This window comes from Podarcis raffonei, chromosome 8 (assembly GCF_027172205.1).
Source record: "Podarcis raffonei isolate rPodRaf1 chromosome 8, rPodRaf1.pri, whole genome shotgun sequence".
NCBI classification, from domain to species: Eukaryota; Metazoa; Chordata; class Lepidosauria; order Squamata; family Lacertidae; genus Podarcis; species Podarcis raffonei.
This window is the reverse complement of record NC_070609.1, coordinates 41,254,448-41,280,267: the sequence shown is the minus strand read 5'-3', so window position 1 is coordinate 41,280,267 and position 25,820 is coordinate 41,254,448. Positions and strand designations below refer to the sequence as shown.

The 25,820-nt window shown below is 40.0% G+C and overlaps 1 protein-coding gene and 1 long non-coding RNA gene across 2 annotated transcripts in view; both read left to right on the top strand.

Annotated features, from left to right (window-relative positions):
- The window catches only part of GAN (gigaxonin), a 31,030-nt gene extending 16,094 nt beyond the window's left edge, over positions 1–14,936 (top strand). Inside the window, exons 3-11 of the mRNA XM_053399562.1 lie at positions 1,193–1,543; positions 2,244–2,461; positions 3,800–3,921; positions 6,038–6,150; positions 6,330–6,479; positions 6,912–7,048; positions 8,574–8,702; positions 10,214–10,323; positions 11,825–14,936. Coding sequence (XP_053255537.1) covers positions 1,193–1,543; positions 2,244–2,461; positions 3,800–3,921; positions 6,038–6,150; positions 6,330–6,479; positions 6,912–7,048; positions 8,574–8,702; positions 10,214–10,323; positions 11,825–12,006 — 1,512 coding nt within the window. The 3' untranslated portion in view covers positions 12,007–14,936. The remainder of the gene's footprint in view (positions 1–1,192; positions 1,544–2,243; positions 2,462–3,799; positions 3,922–6,037; positions 6,151–6,329; positions 6,480–6,911; positions 7,049–8,573; positions 8,703–10,213; positions 10,324–11,824) is intronic.
- Positions 14,937–19,015: 4,079 nt separating this feature from the next.
- Positions 19,016–25,578, top strand: LOC128419157 (uncharacterized). Its single transcript, XR_008331811.1, has 2 exons — positions 19,016–20,779; positions 20,826–25,578. It is a non-coding gene; the product is annotated as an uncharacterized LOC128419157 (long non-coding RNA).
- Positions 25,579–25,820: the final 242 nt, after the last annotated feature.

The window sequence follows — 25,820 nt, the reverse complement described above, 5'->3', positions numbered from 1 at the left end:
AGTCCAAGCTGATACCAGTGGGGCTTCCTGTAAACTCCATTCAGCAGATCAGTGCTAATAACAACCCCTGCTTTGGGCAGAGATGATCTTTGCTACAAAGTTCCTAATTGCAGCTGATCCCAAATAACACAGCCAATCCCATGGGGTTTGCTTTCACTGCCAATCAGCCACATCAACAGCAAGCCTCACTTGCAATTAGGAGGACACTTCAAGGCTCCTGGTGATTCCTCTGCATCTGCCTCTCTCCCTGCACCACACCTAATGTCAAATATGGTGGGTGTTGTTTGGGGAAAATAGCCTTGCAGGTCAAATTGTTAACCAAATCGTCAGGCCTAATTTGGTCCACAGGCCAGAGGTTCCATACTCCTGAAGTAGACTTGTAGTGGATTGCAGACCAGTTTCCCATGGACCATCTCATCCCTGTTGCTTGCTGAGATTCTTGCAAAGTTTGCTAAATGAGGTAGAAGCTGGTCTGATCCTTACGTTATTTATCAAGAGGGCACATTGTTTTGTTTTAACAGTTGAGAGATTGTGAACATGATCTTACATACAGTAAAAGCACAAGAAGACTGCTGGATGAGACCACGGGTCCAACTAGTGTAACATCTTGTTTCTCATAGTGGCTAGCTAGAAGCTTTTAGGAAGTCCAAATCCTGGGTGTGAATGCAAATGCCTTCTCATGTTTCTTCCCCCGTGACTAGTATGCAAAAGTATACCACCTATCAACCTGCAGGTTTCGTTTAGGTGTCATGGCTAGTGTCTTTTGACAGACATATCCTCCATGAACATTTCTGAGCCCTGTCTTAAAGCCATGTAAGCAAGTGGCTCTCACCACATATTGCAGCAAGCAAATTCCAGTATTATACTGAAATCATCCTACCTCTGACTCCAGGAGTCACTTTATATCACAGGTGATCAATGTGACAAGTGACACAGGCAGTATACTGGAGGTGGAGGAAAGAAGGCGCATGGCATAAGTACGGCATACACTTCTACTTCCCTCTCCAGTGCTGTGCTGTTACCTTCTCACTAAAGTAGAGGCAAAACTCCACCAAGGTACGAAGGGGCTTGGTGGAGTTTTGCCTCTACTTTAGTGAGAAGTTAGTTGCAGTAATGGACACTAGTGCTGCACTTTCATACTTGAAACTGAACTAGTTGTAATTTCCTCTCCTCCAAAATAAATCTTTTGCAGATCAAGCTAAGTGAAGACACCATCCAGGACGTTGTGCAGGCTGCTGATTTATTGCTGCTTACAGACCTGAAAACTCTGTGCTGTGAGTTTCTGGAAGGTTGCATTGCTGCAGAGAACTGTATTGGAATCCGGGACTTTGCACTACACTATTGTCTGCGTCATGTTCATTATCTTGCCTCCGAATATCTGGAAACACACTTCCGGGATGTTAGCAGTACGGAGGAGTTTCTGGAACTGAGTCCTCAGAGAGCAAAAGAAGTGCTGTCCTTGGAAAAGCTGAATGTTGGGAATGAAAGACATGTTTTTGAAGCAGTTATTAGATGGATCTCCCATGACCCTGAGTTAAGAAAGGTACAGAATTTGAAGTTACGTAATGCTGCTTCAGAAAAAATAATCAGCACTTCATTGTACTTGGGTGCTTCAAATTGCAATGCATTGTGGGATTTGGGTCCATATTGATGTTAGCAGCATCATTCTGTCTGTACCCAGACATTCTGCACTAAGAAAAGCTGAATTCTGCAGCATATATAGATTAATCTGGCCAAATAACTTTACATGTTTTGTTTACATTAATTTCCTTAATTCATTCTACATTTTACTAATTTGTATAATTCTAGCAATGCCTAGTCATAGAGAGGAGCAAGTTGCTGCATAGTGGACTCCTGTCCTGCCCCAACTATTCAGCTGCCCCTTGAGATTCTGAGATGTAGGAAGGTATTCTTCACTCACTTTCTAGCCTATTTTCTCAGCCATAAGGACTATGAACTTGTTTTAAAATGAAAAATTAGATTAAAGGAAGCTGATTTGTGCACCTAGTGCCATATTATGTACTTCTGCAGAATTGCAAAATAGAGACAGCCCTCCATATTACCAAAATAATGCATATGCTGTACCATTTTTCGTGTCAGTGCTTCCTCTTCCAAGTCAGTATATCCTGGTATTGTATAAGCAGGAATTCTGAGAAACAAGCTTTCCATAAAGCCATATGCTCCTGTGACTGTTTTATGATTCAGCTTGTTTGTTTGCCTGAAATATCTTTTTGCCTCTTCAGGTTCACATGAAGGATGTAATGTCAGCTGTGTGGGTATCTGGGCTAGATGCTACCTACTTGCGTGAGCAAATGATGAATGACCCACTGGTACGGGAGATTGTCAAAGAATGTAGCAACATTCCACTCACTCCGCCACAGCAGGGGGAGGCAATGCTAGCATCTTTTAAACCCAGAGGATACTCAGAGTGCATTGTCACTGTTGGTGGTGAAGAAAGAGTGTAAGTGGCTCAGGCATGCTATTTCAGATCTCAGAAGTGAATGGGGGTTGGAGAGGGATGATACTCGAGTAAGTGTCCTATTGTTGGTTATATTTGAGATTAAGCTGCAAAACTACATTGTGCTTTATTTTTTCTTGTATGCCTTATAACTATGGGTTGTATCCAAAGATGCACTTCCATTTGTGGGAGGTTTCTTCTGTTCACCAAAAGGGCAGTTTTGCGTTTGGACCAAGGTGCTGCACAAGGAAAATAAATAAACCAATTCCAGATATTTTCTTCTGTTGTGCCACCTCTTGCACAAGTGGAAGCATGAAAACTACTCTAAAGCCTACCACTTACAGTGCCATGTGCACTCTTACGCAAGTTAATGTGCAAATGTTTGTACAACAGGGCTAGCAGCTATTATCTTTCTGCCCACTGTTCCTTGATTCCTGCCCATTAGCAGTGTTGCCAGTGCAAGGAAACAGGCATTTTTCTTCTGAAGCAAAGGTTTATGTGCCTTTGACATGCATACTACACATACTACCATTTAATTGTTTATAACATTCATTCAACATGAGGAACTTGTAAACTGGCCAAAGACAGAGGTATGTGAGCTGAAAAACATGGAAGGTGACCGACTTATTCAGAGTTCATTTATTTGTACAAATTATTGTCTAAGTCACCAATGTGTGAAGCCCTGTGGAAAACCACCTCCTCCAAACACCAAGAGGGAACAAATCATGTTTTATTTCTATAGGAATACTGCATAACCCATATCTCACCATGCTGGAGTACCAGATAACCTTGCAAGCATGTCTACAAAAACTGCCTGCTCACTGTACTTGTATGTACAGTAGCCTAAAAGAGAGAAGGGAAATGTGCAGCTTCTGTGACTTGTTGCTTAGAGGCATTTGTCACTCAGCACAAGTGACTAGACAAGTGGCTCTCTACAAGCCTGGTCTAAACACACGTGCTTGGCAGAATAGAAATGCCAGGCCATAACAGCTAGCTCAATATTGTCTGACAGTGGTTCTCCGGGGTTTCTGACTGTGGACATTCCCAGCCGGGCCTGGAAATGCCAAGGATTGAACGTGCAACATCTGCGTGCAACCTATGTGCTTTACCACTGAGCTCTAGAGCCTTTCTCCTGACTTGCCTGACCTATTGTGCCACCCTCCTGCCACACACACAAAAAGGATTTAAGTCTCAAACAAAAGTCAGTATAAAGTATACAAACAGAATGGATGCTTCTACACTGAAGTAGAAACCCCATCTCCTCTGCATTGTTGGGTTCTAATCAAGATTTGCTGTATGGGCAAGGTTGCTGAGTTAATTTATCCTTTTTCTCCTGTTCAGATCTCGGAAACCATCAGCAGTAATGAGGTGTATGTGCCCTCTTTATGATCCTAACAGGCAGCTATGGATAGAACTGGCTCCTTTAAGTACACCTAGGATAAATCATGGTGTTCTTTCAGCAGGTAGGAAAGTTATTTGTTTCTTTAGTAGGAGAATATAAGGCTAAATCTCTTAACTCAGGGGTCAGCAAACTTTTTCAGCAGGGGGCCGATCCACTGTCCCTCGGATCTTGTGGGGGCCAGACTATATTTTGGGGGGGGGGGAATGAACAAATTCCTATTCCTCACAAATAACCCAGAGATGCATTTAAAATAAAAGTACAGTGGTGCCTCACAAGACGAAATTAATTCGTTCCGCAAATTTTTTCGTCTAGCGAATTTTTCGTCTTGCGAAGCACGAAATCCCATAGGAATGCATTGAAAATCAATTAATGCATTCCTATGGTCAAAAAAAGTCCAAACAAAGCCAAATTTGGTACAACAAGAGTTTATTAAGTGCTCTTTAAAGTCACACATAGTGTAAAGAGCATTTCAAAATTCAAACCCAGAATTTTTTTTTTGAAAACAGCAGAGTGGCACAGAAAATCATAAAAATGCAGGGGGGAAAAAACAAGCTTCCAGATTCTCGCAAACCCCTCCCCAACACCAAGTCCTTAAATTCCAAACACCCCAACCCAAAATCCAAAACCCCCCAAAAAGTTTTAAAAGCTTAACTTACCAAATGGCTGCAAAATAAGTTTTGGAAAAGCTTCAAAAATCACCAAAGTCTTTAAAAACCTCAAAAAAGGCTACTATGTACACTGCGTTCTATGAGTTGCTCCTCGAAGTCAAGTCGCAACTGTATTAACGGTGTTAAGAAAAAGGAAACAAACTTGCAAGACGTTTTCGTCTTGCGAAGCAAGCCCATAGGGAAATTCGTCTTACGAAGCAGCTCAAAAAACGGAAAACCCTTTCGTCTAGCGAGTTTTCCGTCTTGCGAGGCATTCGTCTTGCGGGGCACCACTGTACACATTCTGCTCATGTAAAAACACCAGGCAGGCTCCACAAATAACCCAGGGATGCATTTTAAATAAAAGGACACATTCTACTCGTGTAAAAACACACTGATTCCTGGACCGTCCGCGGGCTGGATTTAGAAGGCGACTGGGCCAGATCTGGCCCCCGGGCCTTAGTTTGCCTACCAATGTGTTAGCTGTTTTCAAAACCAATATTGTTTGTTTGTTTGTTTTGCTTCTTTGATCACAGCCTTGGAGAATATTAACCTGTGAAATACTTAAGAAGGTTCTCAAGTATTTTGGAGGACAACCAAAGGGTGGAGACTCAGAGTCAAGATTGGCGACATATTTGGTAGATCCTGCATCTGTCGTTTGTCCCCCTCTGCCCCCAAAGCTCAGGGAACTTTCCATGAGAAACAAAGTGTCACCACCAAAAGATAACATTGGCAAAACAACAGCCACAACATATGTGTATCAACTTCTTTGGAACTTCCTCATATAGTATATACTGTATACAAATAAAATAAAATTTGACAAACTTGGCAATAGGAAAACTACACCCATTCCAGACTTTCTGTGTTGCATCACATATTCAAGCATCGATAGATTTTGTAAAAAAGAATTTAATCAGTTTAAAACTGGTATCAAAACCCATGGCTTTGAAGTATTCTTATAAGCTTTGAAATGCCGTTTGGTATCTAGTAGAAACTTGTTAAACATGTTCTTACAAGAACGTTCTGCTTTAAAACAACTGGAATTTTGCTCTGTGTTATCTCCTAAATGAAAGAATAAAACTGTTCCCAGTTTAACATTTTTATTTTTATATGTTCATTGGAATATAGTTACCACAAACTAGTGTTCTAGAATAAATAAAACATCAAGCCATCTTTCACCTGTTGCAATACGCATATTATAAGGTATAAAGACTAAGCAGCAAAAAGAAAGAAATATCAACACTGATTTGGACCTGTAACTGCCCTAATTCTGGATACCTGATAAAAGGTCATGATGGTCATTTGTGATTATGGCTTCCTGGAACCTCCATGTTCCAAGGCAGTATGAATACTCATTGGTGGGAAGCAACCACGGAAGAGGGCTATGGCCTTCTATGTCTTGCTTGTGGGCATCTGTGGGTGATAGACCTCTGGTCTGATCCAGCTAGGCTCCTAGTTCTCATGAATACCAGCTAGATGTGCCACCAGTGCAACTTGCATTTCCAAATCATTTTGTGGTCTGTTTTTCAGAAGGGTTCCTGTTTGTACTTGGAGGTCAGGATGAAGATAAAGTCACTTTAAACTCTGGAGAAAAGTATGATCCAGATACCAATTCATGGAGTTCTTTACCACCAATGAATGAGGCAAGTCTGCCTTTTTATTAGCCGTCGCCCCCACCCACCCCAATTTCTGCAGTTTTGTTCTGATCAGATCTTTGGATATCCATTTATGTTGGTTAACAAAAGCTAGGATAGTTATTTCTGTTAAATTCTTCAGTTTCTTTTGTAAAGTGAATAAATGCTACTCTACTTATTTCCAATAGGCACGGCACAACTTTGGCTTGGTAGAGATTGATGGAGTGCTATATGTTCTGGGAGGCGAGGATGGAGAACGGGAACTCATGTCTATGGAGTCCTATGACATTTATAATAGGACTTGGACGAAGCAACCAGACTTGACAATGATTAGGAAGGTAGGAACTAAGCAAAAACAGGATGCTAATTTTTCAAACTGTTTCTAAACTGCTGCATTTGGTTTAATGTTGCTTGGCTTCTGAGCTGCTCATTTCTACACTTCTTTCTCGTGTTCCTAAGTTCAGAAAGGTGGCTAAATCTCAAGCTGATACAGAGCAAGGTTGAATTCCAGAAGAGCAATCTTGAGCCAGATAATGGCTCAAAACACTTACCTCATCAACTGTTGTATTTTCTGTTTAAATTGCATTAGGAACGGTAAACTTATTATCTGTTGGTTAATGTGTGAGAGAACTCCTCCCCCCCCCAAAGTATTTTGATTTTAAAGGGCTCATGCTTCACTTTATTTGTTTTCTTCTTATTATTACTGTCTGACATATACATTAACCAAATGACAAACGGTGCATGATAGCTTTGGATTTTGCTTTTTTAAGATTGGTTGCTATGCGGCTATGAAAAAGAAGATCTATGCAATGGGCGGGGGTTCGTATGGCAAGCTTTTTGAGTCCGTTGAATGTTACGACCCAAGAATCCAGCAGTGGACAGCTATCTGTCCGCTAAAAGAGAGGAGGTTAGTAAATTACTAGTAACATGTATCATTGCCTTAATCCTGCATACCATCCAGTGCTCCACAGGTGAAAATAGAGGCACATATATGTGTTTATAAACCACCCTTATTTCTTGCAGCAAGGATCGTTTCCTGAGATGTTACATCTCCCCAATTGCTGAAGGCTCCTCCTCTTTACATGGTCTACATAACTGACCACAGTATTGTTGTTGATGTTTTTATTAATTTAAATTTATATGCTGTCCTTCATCAAAAGACTACAGAGTAGTTTACAACATGGAATGCAAATGAAAGTACATAACATGATAGCTATACAATGTGAAAATCAAAACAATTATAGAAATTATGATAATAAGAAATATGTAATAAAATACAGATTCTCATAACAGCAACATCATAAGAACTAATGGATTTCAGAGTGTAAGCTGCAACTCAAAACACTGTCTATTGATAGGCAGTTATGGTTGTAGATTTTGTCTGGGATGCTGTCTTTAGTTTGTGCAGTTGATTGTTCCCTTTTTTGGAAAACTGAATTGCATTTTTGTAAATAATTCTTAGTGTTTAAGTTGCTGCTACCAAGGGAGGAACTTGTTAGGTCTCAGGAGTTATGGTAGGTTTCAGTGGATATGAGATTCATAGACAGATGAACAATGGGGATGGCAAGGCAGCTTAGAAACAAATACAGTGGTACCTCAGGTTACATACGCTTCAGGTTACATATGCTTCAGGTTACAGACTCCGCTAACCCAGAAATAGTGCTTCAGGTTAAGAACTTTGCTTCAAGATGAGAACAGAAATTGTGCTCGGCGGCGCGGCAGCAGCAGGAGGCCCCATTAGCTAAAGTGGTTCTTCAGGTTAAGAACAGTTTCAGGTTAAGTACGGACCTCCGGAACAAATTAAGTACTTAACCTGAGGTACCACTGTAGTTACACTTTTCTAAACAATCAATAAACTTATAAGATTAAAATAATGGTGACGAGCAAGTGTGAAAGGCTTGTCAGCTCAGGTAGCTGATGTTGTGGCTTTTACATGTGTGTGATACTGAGATCATACTGTCCTCTTTGGTTTCCATGCCTTCACCTATACAGCATGTATTACAGTGGTACCTCGGGTTACGAACTTAATTCGTTCAGGAGGTCCGTTCTTAACCCAAAACTGTTCTTAAACTGAGGTGCGTTTTCGCTAGTGGGGCCTCCCGCTGCTGCCGCCGTGCAATTTCCGTTCTTAACCTGGGGCAAAGTTTGTAACCCGAGGTACTATTTCCGGGTTAGCGAAGTTTGTAACCTGAGGTGTTTGTAACCTGAGGTACCACTGTATTTTCCTTGACTTCATGTTGCTTTTATTTTACGAGTGATGGGGTCTCTCTTTTTTATAGCATATATCTCACTACATTAGGCCATAGTTTGTTTGTTTTAAATCACTCCAAATGTTAGTAGCTCTGTCAAATTCTGCTTAATGTCAAGAGAGCAGGAATTCTGAGGTAACCTGGACACCCAAGATTCCTCTTACATCTTTTTTTTTTTTTAAGGTTTGGGGCTGTGGCCTGCGGAGTTGCTTCAGAACTCTATGTCTTTGGTGGAGTGAGAAGTCGTGATGACAATCAATCCAGTGAGATGGTGACGTGTAAATCAGAATTCTATCACGATGAATTTAAAAGGTAACAACTGCTAAGATAGCTCACTAACATGATCTTACAGCCTCTAAAATAGCTGTTGACCTTTTTATCACTCACAGTTTAATTGAATAGTTGTAATGCACCTGCATATGTGGAGGTGCCCTGTAGAGGCTGTCTTTTTCTGAGTCTAGCCCAGCGCAGTCCGCTCTGATTGAGAGTTTATAGAGGTGCTGCCAGACTGATATATTTTCCAACGCTAAGTGTAACCTGATATTATTTAGCCTGAAATTCCAGCCAGGGACAGTCTGCATGCAGTACATGGGCTCCATTGCTGAGTTATGGTCTCTCCCCTTTGGGGGAAAAAAATAAAATATATGCCCTGTTGCATGAGTAAATCTAACCCCTGGCATTTTTTTCCAGATAGAATAATAGATTTATTTTTATGAAGTATTAGTGTATGCCAGCCTTGTTTGGTTTTTCATTTAAATCTTAACTTGACCTGTAAGCTGCGTCTGCATAGTTTTCATGAGAACTGGTTCAAAGTTCTTGCTTCTGTGGGTTATGCCTGAAATAATAAGCAAGACTGAATACTTAACAGTGGTGCCATACTAATTGTGTAATGTTAATCTTCCTGTTCTGGGAGCATGTCTGCATTCAATAAATCTTTCTAGACAGGTGGTTCCACTTGTTTACATCTGTTAACCAGAAGATGGTGCTATTTTACAAGGATGGACTGTTTTTTCGACCTCTCTCTCTCTCTTTTCTCTTGTTATAACTGTGTGCCAGACAACCATTTTTGTGTCCCTGCTTTCTTCCTGTACTGGGACTGCAAGCTGCTCTTTTGTTCGTGCACATCTTTAAAGTTACTCAAGCAGCTCTGTGCTCTTAAACACATGCCAGCAAACTTGCTGGAGTGAATACAGCAGAGGAGGAAGAGTGGCTCAACAGTGAGGATTAGAGACATTGCAAGAAATTAATGAATACAAATATTTGAACCCTATATTTAGATTTTGAGTTGCTGGTCAGCCTAGCACAGCATTGTCTGCTGTGACAGGTGGCAGCTCTCAGATGGAGTTGTCATACCACCTGAAATCCTTTCATTTGAAGATGAGATTGCGCCTACGGCCTTCAGAATCCACTGAGTAATGAAGCCTCCCATCATGTAAAGGTTGACGCCTGTTAGATAAGATGCTAATATTTGCACTAAAAAAATGGAGCACTGACAAGGGCAGGACACAGGAAACAGTGTACATTTCAGGTACTAATTGTACAAAAGACAGCTTGTATGGACATTTTGACATCCACCTGCTTTATTCACGAAAAGGATTCTGGTATGCAGTCAAGACCCAACCTAGATGAGTAGGGAGGTAGGCCTCAAGGTGTAACACAACATCAGGTTAGAAATCCTATTCTTAAGATATCCACGGACTTTCATTCATTTTTTTTTCCTGGGGTGAGTAAATTTGTGAGGCGACTATCTTTGGCATCTGTGTGTCTCTTGGTTGCAAAAAGCCCTGTACAAATTATACTTTAAAGGTTGCCTTTTCTTGCAGGTGGATCTACTTGAATGATCAGAACTTATGCATCCCAGCCAGTTCTTCGTTTGTGTATGGAGCTGTGCCCATTGGGGCTAGTATCTATGTGATTGGGGATCTTGATACAGGTTAGAGTCTAAACAATATATCTTGGTGTTTTTTTCTTTTATTGTATGTATTTGTTTCTCAGAGGACATACTGTAAGGCAGAGGTAGCTAATGTGCTCCTCAAGAGTTTTGCTACTTACATTTTTTGAGTACTGATAGTATGAAACTCTTTGGTGATTCCATGTTTAATTCTTTAGTTCTTTTGTAACTTGTTCCACTTGCTTAAAATTAAATCCCACACTTAAAATATATAAGGCAGATTAGGGGAGGAGACTTCATTCATCACCTTTCTATCTGAGTGCCTTTTGGAGAGCAACCATTCTAAGTGTTTCACTTTAATGAACGTTGTTGATGTGAAATTATAGCTGGGAAAGCAAATTATCTTGTTTTCACTTATTTAAAATAAGTATAACCTAGCTTTCTTTCTATTCTATCATGCATTTTGTTCTAATAAGCTTGACTTGTTCAACCAAACTGAGGGTAATTCACTTTTGCCACCGATCCCTGTCTCTTTGAAAAAAGTAGCCATGTTAGTTCACTTCAGTAAAAATGACCATTCTGTGACATCTTAAGTAATTTGTTATGTAATTTGTCACTTGCAGTTCACAAAAGACTCATGTGATAAAGTTGACTCTGGTCAATGAAAACTCATTGCACAATAACGCATATTCTGGGATTTGAAAGCACCATCTACTACTTGAATTGCATTTATCTGCCTTGTTCATTTATCTGTTTTGGCCAAGGCCTTTTTTTGTATATTCAGAGCAGTTAATCTTGCCAAAGGATTAGGATATTGGCATTCTCTCATCAGCTTGGCAAGTGAGTCAACATAGGCTCCAAAAACCATCTGTTGGTCATGTTCAGCCTTTACTCATCCATCCAGTGTTTTCCTCACATCTTTAAAAACAGTCACTGAAAACTAGGACATAAAAGGAAATTTTGAAGCCTTCTGCAGTATCACTGCTAAACCACTTGTCTGGCTTCTTCCCAAAAGACAAGCCCAAATGTCATCTCAAGAGCCAAAGGTGTCCATTAATGTTGCATTTGTTGCATCTTAGCCTTTTAACATTTTGCTATAAAACTTTTCAGACCTGTGCTATACAAACTTGAATGGGGGGGTTGTTCTTAGGATTTGAATAGTTTATATGTTGCTAGCTCCTGTTCTTAAATGGTCCATCATTGAAATACCACATTCTGTATTCTCAAATATCATTTTACAACTAACAACTATCTCTTTCTTGGTGTGTTTAGGGCACAGCAAGTAGGGGAGGGGGTTGGGTAAAAAATGTCAGAAATAAATATATCCTTAATCTGCATATTTGCAATAGAGCCTTCCCATATAATAACAGTGTGAGATGCAAGATGCATTTGTTTTTGAACTTTGTATTGCTTTGCATTTTTTTAAAGTGAGGGAAACCCAGTTCTGCAACAGGTTTCCATTTCAAATTCCACTGATGCTATTGAGTAAATCTTTTCCCATATGCTCTTTAAATCCTAAAGCTAAAAATATATTTTCTAATAGGTACCAATTATGATTATGTTCGAGAATTTAAAAGAAGCACCGGAACTTGGCACCATACGAAGCCACTCTTTCCATCGGATCTTCGCCGTACTGGATGTGCAGCTTTGCGTATAGCAAACTGCAAGCTTTTCCGGCTCCAGCTCCAGCAAGGATTGTTCCGCATCCGTGTTCCTTCTCCTTGAGAGAACTTCAGAAAACAGAGGAGATGGGAATAATTTGAGAGGCACTCCACCATAACAATATATCTTTATATAAAGGATAAACAAACATCTTGCGGCAGAAACTTAAACTGTATGCTCGGCTTTGGTATGGTATCTGTCCTGTTTTTTTAACTGCTTAAATGCTTAAGCCTCAGCATTTGCTTTGGGGCAAGTCATTGTACATTGAGAAACATGGTTGAGGAGGTATCTTAAGTTCAGTTTATCTAAAGATACTAAACCATGCTATTGAAGCAGTTCCTTTGCTTCAAACCAGGAGGAGTGGATTAAAAAAAAAAGAAACCTATTGAAATTGGGACGGTGGGGGAATCAGTAAGGGACATTTTCATCAAGGAGAATTGTTACAAATAACTTTGCTGTGTTGACATTAGATGACATTGATAACACAGGAAATCCTGTATGAAAACCGATCTCACTAGTATGCCAAAAGAGACTGTTAACTCTACTGTGGAGAAAGATGGGCAGTTGCACCTTTTACTTCAAGGCCTTCCTGACAATTTAAGGCCTGTGCCTGAAAGGATAGAATTGTACATATGTCACTTTTCAGTGTGTTTTCACTCCTAATAATCTTTTTAAAAACATACCGGTATGTTTAAAATGGACTAAACTGAGCTAAAGATTTCAGTACAGTAGAGAACTGAGTGACACAGATTTTTTTGTAAATCTTGTGTACGTCAAATGATCTAAAATGGTGTGTCATATGTGGACCAGCACAAAGCCACATGCTGCAGTAACCACTCACTTGAAAAACGGTGAGTGAGGTTGGGTGGGTGGGTGAAGGCTGGGTTTTCCAGAATCGCCATGCTATTACTATCAGCCAGTTTAGGCAGCACACAAATCTGATTCTGAATCTTTTTTTTTTTAAGAGAAATACAATAAGGAGTATTTTTCCAAACAACTTGAAAGTTGCTGCAGGTTTACAGGGCTGAAAACTTTAATACCTATCCTAGTGCAAAAAGCGAGGAATGTAAAAGACTGATTTTTAACTTGTGGGGAGGGTGGGAGTGGAACTATTAAACAGTAATACATTTCAGACTTGCTCTGGAGAATTATATTGGGATCAAAAGCTGGTGTACAAATGACCTATTTCTAAGATATAGTCTTACTGAGTACTGTTGAACTTTAGAGTGCAGTTATAGTGAAGTATTTTTTTCTGGGTTTTTTTGTAACTTTTTGCTCACAAATAATAATATTTAATTGATAGCAATTTTTTGCTGGTAGAACACTGTTTACCTCACTACTGAAACTTTATTTTGTTACTTTGTTAGTGAAACACGATAATTTTAAAAAAGAAGAAATGGAAAGGGGCACAGTCTCGCACTACAACCTTTGCAAACTATATCCTTATAAGATTTAGTGCTTTCCACTTTGGAAAGTTGTAGGACCTCAGTTGTGCCTGTTGCACTGCAGTGTTGCAGGGCCAGATGTTGCTCTTGTTTACGCTACGATAAACCCAGAGGGGTGCCTGTTGTCTTAGAAGGTAACACTGAAAGAGAAGTGACAACTAGTACCACACAACAATGCTGTATTAATTCTATTGGAAGAGACACTCCAGAATCTAGGAAGTTTTGACAAGATTAAGCACATTTTAAGCCTCATTTAGTTCAAGAGAAGAGATTTACCACGCAATTTTGTGCATGTCTACTGTGAAATAAGTCCCATTAAGTTCAGTAGGTCTTGCTCTTCAGTAACTGTGTTTAAAATTGCAGCCTTAAGCACATGCTCAACATGTCCACTGTATGTTAGCTTGATCATGGCATTCGTTCTTAATAAGATAGGTCAATCATGTCACACTTACACAAAGAGTGTATTCTATACATTTGTGCCATTGGGGATCCAATTCAGAAATTGAAGTATCAGAATTCTGACTCTGCTCAGAGGTTACAATCCAGAATAACATTTGGCTTGACTCATGCAAGCAATGGAACCACAACTCTGCCCCACTCCCCAAACAGTGGGAGCTGAGAGATGCTTCTAAGTTCATTCATATAATACTATAAACTATTTTCTCGTCAACTTCAGAAGTTTTGCAGAAAATCCAAAGGCTGCAATTCTCAAGTAATCCACCCTCTTTTACAGTCTCCCAATTTTCCCTCTCAGCTACTTATTCCTTACAGGCAGCTATTCCCCACCCCGTTATGCTTTGTGCTTTTGTGCTGAGGGATTCTTCACATATTTTCAGGCAGAACAAAGGACTAGCGAGGGATAATCTTGAGTTGCTTATGATCCTATTGGGGTGGCAGCATAGGGAATTAACAGATAGTTTCCAACTGAATCCTTACCTGTGTGTTGTCCTCCCTTTGGAGTTAACTGAGATGCACTCCAGTCCAAACATCTGGACCGAAGAAGACCAGTTTATGTACAAAAGTAAGAGGGAGACAACTGACAAAAGGGGGAGATGTGTCTATTGTTTGCTTAGCTTGTGAGAAGCTGGTTCATTAGAGGTGATTATGAGTTTCGTTCATGAGTTATACTCTTTCGGGTGGAGTTTTTGGTGTGTTTGCCGCTCTGCCCTCTTAAATTTGCTTTCTGCATGTCTGTCCCTTTGGAAGTTAACTGGGAAGAGTGCAGGAGTGGCCAAACCACTCCAAGGAGCCTTTCTTTTCCATGGCCCAAGGCTGCCTGTTTCGCCAAGTAGCAGGGAACATCCTAATTCAGCCTTCCCTAACCCAGTGCCATCCTCGCAACTGTTTTGACCTACACTCCCATCATCCTTGACTAGCTACCACAGGGTGATGTTTGAAAGTTTAAAAATCTGGAGGGCATCAGGTTGGAGAGGGTTGCTAATTGTTCGGAGAGGCTGTCCTTGCCCTGGCCGTGTTTATAATAGTGAAATTCTAATGCACCTTACTAAGGAACAAAATTCCATACAGTGAATCTTGTGAGGAGCAATCTTATTTTGATTTCGCTAACATTTAAAATAAATAAATAAATGCAACGTTCTTGTTGAAAGAGAAACTGAAAACATAATTTATAACGTATTCCTAAGGAGGATATCTTAGTCTTCTTGCTTGTGAGCTGCTGCACAGGAAATATTTAGGGTGAGATGCTGCTACTGCTATGTATTGCATTGTTAAAGCACACTTAATTGCAGAATACAGTCACTCAAACCCAGCGTTGACAAAAAGCTGTTGGGTACATGTAGTTAAACAGAGGGGCAGCGTCTGATTGGGAAGTGACTAGTAATGAGTTGCATACACGGGTACTGTATTGACAGTCACTGCAGAGCAATTAAGTCAGTGCAATTTTAGGTACCTGATATTTGGTTTTGAGCTTTTCTAGAAGAACTTGCAGCTGATGAGTTAGTACAGTAGGACTAACTGGTCTCATTTGCCAGCCTTGGGATCCTACAGTTAGCTACACAAGGAAAAGCTTCTCTGTCTACCATCATGGCCATGTCTGTAGAACCATTTTGCCAACTTGGATCTTGGAGCCAAACTAGATGTTGTGACAGCAGACCTGTGTGTTGGAATTGGATTGCTGTCTCATAAAGCAGTGTTGTAGCAGCGACTTAAAGCTGGTGGGAGTGAGGCAGAAAGTAACCTGCCCCCACCTTTTCTCCCCTCTATCAACCGTCTCTCTCTCTCTCTCTCTCTCTCTCTCTCTCTCTCTCTCTCTCTCTCTGTATTTCACCTAGGGAGAAGCAATTTCAAGGAGAAAGGCATTGAAAAGGGGTCAGTTTTCTACTTGTGGCACTACCATTTCTAGTTTTGGTCCCTTTAAGACTAGGCTGCAGGTTCTGTTTATTCCACTGGACCCTGCACAGAATAATATCCAATCCTTGGTTTTGAGTTTAGCATATGTTGCTACACTACCTATGATGGCTTGATCTGTGGCTTTGGTTGCATAGCAACTATTTATGCTTCATTTTGATTGTAAAGTAAGCCTTAGTTAGCATCGTGCAATAGGTGTGCTTCTGGATGTAAATCAAAACTACTTGTTTATCTTATGCAAACTCTGCTTTATGTTCAGTTTGGAAAGAGCAATCAAAGCCTGTTGAAAATCTGATTGGAATCACCTCTGAGATCCTGGTTTAAAATACAGTTATAATCAATTTTATCTTCACAATTTTAAAAGTTAAGAGTGGAGAGAATATGAGCCACATTCTGCAAAGAATGGGATGTATATCAGAATCCTTAAAGAGACAGCTAGTGGTACAAATAGGAATATTTATTTATTTGTTACCGTTTCTGTCTTCGATACTTTTGTCAATATAAAGCTTCTGAAAGCATGGAGCCTACATTTGTTGCACATAATGCAGTATGCAATAATGAAAATAAGTGCCAAGAGTTCTCTTTCTACGCAGGTATTGTGGATCTCATCCGTTAGAGCACAGGGATGTTTAAGACCTTGAGCTGCAAAAAGAATGGTAGAATTCTTTAGTAAAGAAACTTTGCACATCTAAGAAATGTTCAGATCAAAGTTCTGCAGGGTCTTATTATTTTGTCTTAATTTATACTCAAAAACTGCCTCAGAAAACATCGCTGCCTGCAGGGCATATGGGCACTCTACTGCCCCATTGGTATTCTAGTGCCATGCATTTAAATAGTAAATGGCAGCTGACCATTTTTATTTTTAACTTCGTATAAATATTTAAAAGTGTGAACTTGATCCATTCCCTGTGGGTGTATTTGGACTCATGGGAAGGCATCATCATAGGTCTCACTGCAGCCTGCTTCTCTCCATCTCCTTTCCATGTGCTCTGCAGCATGCCAGCAATTGCTCTTAATGAGAGCCTGTTACTCAAAATGAGTATTTCATGGCCAGGGCCCTTAGAAGAAGAGAGATGTGGCTGGATGTGTATGTGAGAGCTGCATACAGGACTCTCATTGCAAGTTATGGCTGAGAGCAGCAGTCCACATACCCCAAGGAAGAGGGAAAAAGAAGAGAGTCCTTTGTTGATCCCCGTGTCAGTCCCCTCCTGAATCTGCAGCTCTTTCCACTGGGCAACAGATCATGTCCAGTGCAATTTATTTTAACTGATTTTGCTAACAGAAGGAAAGTTGCACATCTCAGGTTCTGTAACCCTAAATGTGAGTTACCATAAAGGGGCAAGAAGTACTGATCAACTGTAAGATTTATGGACCTCATGATGAGTATACATCATTGTGCTTCTCTCCTAGCATGATTGTTAGACATTAAAAATGCTTCCGAAGTGTTCTGGCATATTTGGAGATGGGGTCGTGTCTTGTTTTTATTTATTTAATTTATTTATTGGCCTTGGTTTTTCCACTGCAATATCAGTAGGAGCATAAATGAGGAACTGAAAAGAACTGCAATTTGTTCTTAATCCTAAATTAGCCTGTTATTAACTTGTTAACATTATGAAATTGTCAACATTTAAAATAGTTTTGAGGTATTTTTCTTCTAAAGAAGCCTCAAGCGTAAACAGGAAGGTAGGGTTTTTAACTGTTACTTAACTTATTTTATCAAGTGCTCTATATCCAACTGTAAGGGACAGGTATAAAAGTACCAGATGTATCTGTTGTCTGGTTGCTTAAATTACAAATGTTTTACTTGCTGTGGGTGCAGTCCAGAGTCATTAAAGTCGGTCTTCTGTTTGACCATCAACTTGATATGCGTAGGATTTTAATGTTGTGGTCTTTGCCTTTTTATTGTAAAATCATACTGACTGATTTTAAAGTCTTGGTTGGTTTTGAAAGTTTAACTAGGAATGAAAGTGTAGCTGTCCCTTCTGAGTCCATACCTAACGTACACTAGATTCTTCAAATAAAACATTCCTCATGCACTTTGTTAGAATTCACCATTTTAATACTGCTTTGGCTGATGTAACTATTTAGTGTGTTTGAATCAACTGGGGCAAACTAGGCAATGGCAGTTATCATTGGCATTTAACGCTGCAATCCCATACGCCCTTACCGGGGAATAAGCCCCGTTGAACACTGTGGGGCTTACACCTGAGTTGACATGCACAGAATTGCACTGTAAGTATTCTTGCTGGATAGTTAATGTGTTAAGTGGGTATTTCTCTATAGGCGGCCTGTGGGTTCTCTTTAATACTCTTAGTAACACAAAAAGGAACAGTTACTTAGCTTAACAGGAAGAAGATTGCGGAGTGGCATTTTTTCTTCTGTTATTTCTTTAGAAGCTAGCAGAAGGCCCATCATTATAGTGGTGGTGTGTGTGTGAAAGTAGGCTTTGCATATTCCAAAGGGTGCAGAGCACATAGATGTTGAATCCTGCCAGGAATACAGTGTGCAGGACACCCATAAGAGAGGTTTTGGTGTTACTGTGCCATTATCCCCATTGTGAAGAGGCTGATCCTCTTCTACTTCTCTGTTCCAGCTGCCATCCAGACCCTCTGAGTCTCCATCACTTACCAACCCCTCTGCAAAAAAAGGGGAGAGGGCAAGACCCCTTCCATTTCCATTAACCCAGTTGTGTTATATCTAGTTTGTTAATCACCTGAGACTAAAAAGTGGTTGGATATAACTCATTAAGCTGAAAAGCTATAGTTAGCTGTACAGTGTAAAAATGAAATTCAGCATTCTGCTCCATATCATGTTTTGACTTCAACTGCACTGAAGTAAAAATTACAACAGTGTTATGTCATAGCTTGAATTTTTACTATTAACTATAGCAAAATAAGGGACGCAGGTGGCGCTGTGGGTAAAAGCCTCAGCGCCTAGGGCTTGCCGATCGAAAGGTCGGCGGTTCGAATCCCCGCGGCGGGGTGCGCTCCCGTTGCTTGGTCCCAGCGCCTGCCAACCTAGCAGTTCGAAAGCACCCCTGGGTGCAAGTAGATAAATAGGGACCGCTTACAAGCGGGAAGGTAAACGGCGTTTCCGTGTGCAGCTCTGGCTCGCCAGAGCAGCGATGTCACGCTGGCCACGTGACCCGGAAGCGTCTCCGGACAGCGCTGGCCCCTGGCCTCTTAAGTGAGATGGGCGCACAACCCCAGAGTCTGTCAAGACTGGCCCGTATGGGCAGGGATACCTTTACCTTTTATAGCAAAATAAAACAACCAACAGGCTAAAGCAGGAATTTCCAGCCTTTGCTTCTCAGGAAAAGCAGAACGATTGCTTAACATGTGTGCAAAGACAACCTTTGCTTACCCTGTGTGGTACAATCAGTTGTGTTTTTGTTCTGCTTGATACCAAGAGCCTTGTTATATTCTTTAAAGGTGCTATTTTGACATAACTCTTGAATTCTTTAACACTGTGCTTGAAAAAATCGAATTGATCCTTTACTTGAATGTTAGCTATCAATTGATGGTGAGTGGTTGCTCCTTTGTTCTTTCTTAGTTGAGGTCAGGGAAATTGTCCATATTTAAGGTACAACTTTTCTCTGTGAACAGCCTGTATACTGTCCGTACTTACACCCTTCATGAAATAAAATAACTGCCCTTCACTGAACAATAGGCTTTTTTATCTAAGTATTGCTGTAAAATGTTGAAGTGTTCAATTTACATGGGGACTCTTTCCTCATGTATCTCATTCCTGTGAAATAGTTTTCTTGAGTTGCATCCAGTTCCCAGGAGGTGTCAGATAAGTACGAAACATTTACCTGATTGATTCTTTTTTAAAAAAGTTACTTTGAATGCACTGTACCTTCCTCTTGTAGGCTTTTAAGAAGTCCTATACCATTTCACTAACTATTAATCATGGAAAGTTAAGCTGCCCATCCCCAAATACAGTGAAGGTAGGATAGTAAAGAGAGGCAAATTGAAAGTTTGTCAAGTTTTCTGAACTTAATCAATGGGGGAAGAAACATGCCCAGAGCAGTTTCAGGCAGGTTGATTTTTGGTGGCAAAATTATTCCCCACCTGCTTCCCCCTGTTTGCATAATGGCCCCACTCTGGATTGAAGCCAACTGCGGCTGCTGTTCTTAAAAGGGAGAAAGGGCAGGCCAACAATGACTTGTCTCTTCTGGAGGAAGTTGAGTGGAAGTTGTGCCTGTTATACCTAGTTGAGGAAGAGGGAGGCTTTTGTAGAGGTAAGATAAAAGCAGGCAGCAATACTTTAGGTTTCCTTCCCAATTTTGGTGACAGTGGAGAAATATGAATATAATCTTCCATGCCATTTATGATCTCCCTGGGTAGGCTTGGTGTGGGGAAAACCTTTCATTATTATTTTTAACCAGATGTTATAACCATTGGGGTGAAAAACACAATACAGTTAAATCGATTGCTTCTTTGTCCTCAGGTTGTCCTTGCAATTTCACTGCATCAAGGCAAGGCTGCTATTTTAGTAACTTTCTTATCATTGCCTGATAAGGAAGAGAAAGGAAAAGAACGTAACATGGATCAATAATTTGTTCATGTGTTCTGAACCCTCTTAGTGGAGCCTCTCATTTATTGACACCTCTCTGACTAAGTCTTTTGTTTTGTTTTTGCACTGGGATTTGAAACTTTGTTTTTATCAATAATAATTATAGTTTGTCTTCTTCAAGCACAGATCCATTCCTGGCTGCCACAGGAAACCCCACCAGTTGGAGGCTGCTTCATATTTTGGCAGGATGTTTCCCATCAGATCTGTATTTCTTCAGTGTAGGTTTGGTTTGCTCTATGCCAGAGGTAGGCAATCGCCTTCTAAATCCGGCCCGCAGATGGTCCGGGAATCAGTATGTTTTTACATGAGTAGAATGTGTCCTTTAATTTAAAATGCATCCCTGGGTTATTTGTGGGGCATAGGAATTCGTTCATATTTTTTTTCAAAATTTGATCCGGCCCACCACATGGTCTGAGGGACGATGGACCGGCCCACGGCTGGAAAAGGTTGCTGACCCCTGCTCTATGATGGACCGGCCCATGGCTGGAAAAGGTTGCTGACCCCTGCTCTATGCTGTAAGGCTGCCTGCTATTCTGAGCTACACATTTGCATCCATCCAACCATTGGATACAAAAATGAAATGTCCTCAGACTTTTCTAGTATTCAGGATGTCATAGCAAAAAGACAGATTGTGTGGTTTAATTTTTTTTATAGAGAATATGGGCCCAATTTAATGATAAATACATGCATGTAACAAACCTCCAATAGATCTCCACCCTCAACCATTTTCAGGGGAAAAAGTTTTGGTAGGGCTTAACATCTTCCCTACCTATCATTTATCTGCCTTTCCAATTCTCCTCTCCGCCAGGCAGCTGTGTATTGGGGGGGGGTATTGAGTGTCTGTTGCATGTGTTTTAAATGCAGCATCTAATTCAACCATCTCTTTTCCAGTTGGAACTTAAGATGTTTATTCAACTTTAGAAAGACCTACTTACATTATCTTTATAAGCTAATGCCAACTTATAGCAAATTCAGGTAAATCTCTTTTTTCCTATACAAATCCATAGTGGGCAAAACTATGACAAGAACTGTATGCAAGAGGAAGTTAGTAAACCATAACCACCTCTCCACCTTCTTGTTCAGCTCAGCTATGCAACTTTTGTTTGTATGCTCTTCTGAAAGGACTATGCAGACAAAAGAGAGCAACAACCTCTAACTTCTCTGTAAATACCTGTGCTAAGAAATGCCTTCTGCCTCACCTCATTTGGCTATTTAGCATCTCCAGTCAAAGTGATTAGTCCAGATTTGGAAGGGAGTTGGTTTCTTGTTTCTGCTGAAATGCGTTCAGAAATGCAGAGGGGTGGGCAGGCAGACTGGCTAGTGGGTTTTTTGTGTGTGTTCCATTTACCTCTGAGCAAGTATTTCATGTCATTTGTCGTGTTTGAGCTGCTTCACTGCTTCACTTAGCACAAATGAAACTAATTGTTTTTTGTGGTCTCTTGTTAATCTAAAAATTGCCTTCCAGAGAAAGTTGTATGCATATAAGCTTTGTTGAAATAAATGGGAGAGCACTGTTTTTAACCCTGTATTTATAGCAACATTTGTTTCAACAGGACTTCAGTGCAGCTAATTTTCTGTGGATTGTGCTCACAGCTTTATTTCAATGAGCTCAAAGAGAACTTAGATTTAAATATCATGTTTCTTTTCTTAATTGAAAAATACATTAGATACTAGGATTTTAAATGTAGTTTGACTCTGTATAGCCAAGCCAAAAGGTAATTATACATTTCTTGTTCTTCCGACACATCCACAGTGTGTGTTAACAGAAATGCAGGTTATTTAAGGAAACATACAATTTTTGTACTTTGTCAAAGTGGCCTTTTTAGAGGAAGCACACAGTACATTGATTAATGTTGTGTAGCTGTATAATTTCAGAGGAACTTTTTTCGTATTGTAATGACAGAATTTGTATACATTTTTCAAAATAATATGCTCTTTTGTTTAGAAGTGTGTAGACATAATGGGCAAAATCCAAAATACTCCATTCCACAATTCCCATCATTATATATTTTGCTTGGCTCTGTATATGTTGTGGGCAACCCCACAGTCCTCAGTGGCACGTATATTCTCTAAAGACTATTCCCTAGTAGTGAAGGGAATGGACCAGCTCCTTCCTCCCATGCAATATGAGACTTACAAAGTATCAGGGCTGTTGGATGTCTATGAGAACACTTTTAACTCCATCCACTTAGTTTGTATATTTACCATATTAAGGGAGTGAATTGTAGACATGAAGTGCAGCTTTATGACCCTAGATGTATAGAACAATCTCGTAAATGTATGATGTCTTCCATTGGGGGAAAAAGAGAGATTCATAGTTTCAGAGTTGTCAGACGCAAGCAATTTGCAAAAATAAGAAGTTATCACTACACATAACCTGCCTGGGGGATGCAGGCCACTCCCAGCTTTTGAGACCCTGGCCATAAAAATAAAATAAAATGATGATACACAAAAACAAAATAAGGCACCAGAAATAGGAACTGAGTATAATGGGGGGGGGATGTATTTAACAAATGTTTTTCTATCCTTTTTAAAATTCCTGATACTTGGTTCTTGATGTTTATGGCTGACCTGCTGAATTTCCAAAAACTTTATTTTTCTTGCCATAGCTGCTGCTTTTAATTGCCATCTTGACAGTTAACATGAAAAATCCAGAAATTTTAATGGTATGAGAATTGGAATCAGACAAAATTATCTATGCATATATTCTGTTGGTTAGTGCTCAGTTTGCTTTCGTCTATGGATTCTACTAGATAGCATTAGGGGAAATGTTGGCAAACTGAATAATTGGAAGAGTCATACAAGAATAGGTTTCTGGGTTGGATTTTAAAATGGGATGTAAATGTCCCTCAAGTTATTTATGCAGTTCCACTGGAGTGTTTGCAATGCTAAGTAAGGCCTGTAGATTGCCAAAAATAATAGCAGTAATAATATTAATACCCTTGATGTTGTTGATGCTAATTCACAATTCTCTGCAAACCATAAGGGAATTCTGTGTCTACTAGTGGACCTCCAAGATCACTTTTGTTTTGTCAGCTCGGTCAACTGGGTTTGTTCAGATATCATATGTCTCCACAAGACACTCCAAGGAACCCCCTCCTGTGCTGAATAGATGACGCAGAAGATGAAACCAAACCAAGATGTGAAGATATGGCTAGAAACTACATTGAAAGCTGTTGTGTGGAGTCAGTCCTGAGCTAGCAGGCCCATTGCTCCAGACTTGGACCAGTAGCAACTTTCCCATCTTGGGCTCAGGTTTTTTTCTAGCCTCACTAGCCAACATTCCATCTTACCACATCTGCATCTGCATACAAAGCCAGCCAGAAGAAGTTTCTTTTTTTAAAAAAATATATTTTTAAAAAGTTAGTGGCATGCTGCTGGCTGTGTTTTTTTATTCCTTGCTTACCCTTTGTAATTCAGCTATCAGTCAGTGCTGGTGAGTATAATATATTTACTCTGCTGCAGGTGTCCCCCAGCTCCCTCAGTCATGGGACAGAGCCCATTCCCATGGCTGCCCTTCCCATGAATGACAAAGTGATTTTAAGCTTCCAGCAGGTTCTTGGTGAACTCATATGGCATCTGAACAAATCCATCGTTAAGTATGCATGGCTTGTTTTTTCCTGATTTTGTTGTGTAAGGGATCCCGCATCTCTTGCTAGTTGGGGAGGGTGGTTAATTTTTTTTTTAAATGTAAGAACAGCTGAAGTTGGGCTAATTTGAATGTTACGCATGCTAACTTGTACGGTTATGTTTGAAGAAGAAGAAAAACGTGCAATTCTGAAGGCACTTTGTGATCAGTTTATGAAAAATGGGCTTTGCAATGGAACATATGATATTAATGCGTAATTAATAAGTAGTGTTGTCTTTGCTATCTGTATATCCTTCTCAAGTGTTTTGTCAATGCCTCTTTTTTAAAAATGTTGTGCTTCTGAGAAATCTTGTTCAACTTTGTTAATTAGCTAAGAAAAAACAGTGGCTGTGATTCAATGTGATGCGCACACGTAACACTTAAGTACAGGGGTTTCCCCCATTCTTTGACCAGTGGAATTCTCTGCTCCCAGTGGGAAATTGCCTTATACTCGTAATGTGTTTCTCTTCCTAGAATAAATATAGATGTAACATTTGAACTGAGGTCACAAAAGATCTTTCACCTGTATCTTAATCTTATCTAAAGCAAAACTATAAATATTTAATGAACAGCTGCAGTATTGCTACAGTGAATTTGTGGGGAAGAAAGGAGTGTGTTGGTGACATCTCAAGTACTAGCCAATTGGCACTGTTCACCTAGGACTTTTCTGTGTGCACCTGCCCTAGGACGGGAAAAGTTTTATGCTTGGATTGTTCAGATGCTCCCAACCCTCCTCATCCATAAAAAGAGCCATGTTGGAACAGGCCAAAGGCCCATCTAATCCAGCAGCCTGTTCTCACAGTGGCCACCCAATGAGAAATCTGTAAGCAGGACATGAGTGTGATGCACTCTCCTACCTGTGTACCCTTGCAACTGGTATTCAGAGCAATACTGCCTCCAACAGTGGAGATAGAATATAGCCATCAGGGCTAGTAGCCATCGATAGCCTTAAATTGATATATACACACGCTCATTGCTCTGCAAAGTTTATGTCAGCCTTCAGTCATCAAAGAGAATCCTGTCTGTGAATCAGAGTTTATGGGGTGTTGGAACATGCTGAATATCTGAGTTTGTTTGCTTTAGGATCCTTTTCACATGTCCTTTGTCCATCAGTCTGTTTTCATGGATAGCCTTGCATGGCAGGCATTTAAAAATTACAATTCCTTCATTGTCGTTGGTAATACTTTTGAGGTTTACATATTCTAAAGATGCAAAAAAAAGGGATACAAAACAGTTCTTGGATTAAGTAGCACTTTGTTTACATGTTCAGTATAATGTTGGGCAAGTAAGGGTCTTTTATTTTTTATTTTAATTTAAAGCACATAGATTGTGCTCCAGGGGCTTTGTAGCCATTGTGTGTAAATTTGGTGTAATGATGTTTTAAGGACAGGTGAAAGTGTGTGATATTTTTTAATGTAGTTTGTATTGACCGGGTTTTATAAAATGTAAGAAAAAGAGTGTTGTATTTTGACCTGAAATCTGTGTACGGTAAAGTCACTTTGCTTTATGTATTGGAGGTTTGTTGAAAACTTGAACTATTTTATAGAAGGGTGCAGACCAAAATTGAATTGTCTTAAAGTTGAACTAACCAAATAAACATTTTATGGTTTGCGTACATTTATTGTCTCTTGCATTAAATATTTTCTTTCTTTTACTAAAAAAAAAAGGATACAGTTGAAAATAGTCTTGAAATGAAGCTGAAGTTATGTAGAGAGCCACCCTGGTACAGAGATGGCCAGCATCTGTCTTCTTAGAGACGAGTTTTGATATTTTCAATTACTTGCTCTGGGAAACGGAAGTGTGATTTGCCTCTCAATCTCCTAAAGCAGGACTGGGGAACCTGTGGCCTTCCAGGTGTT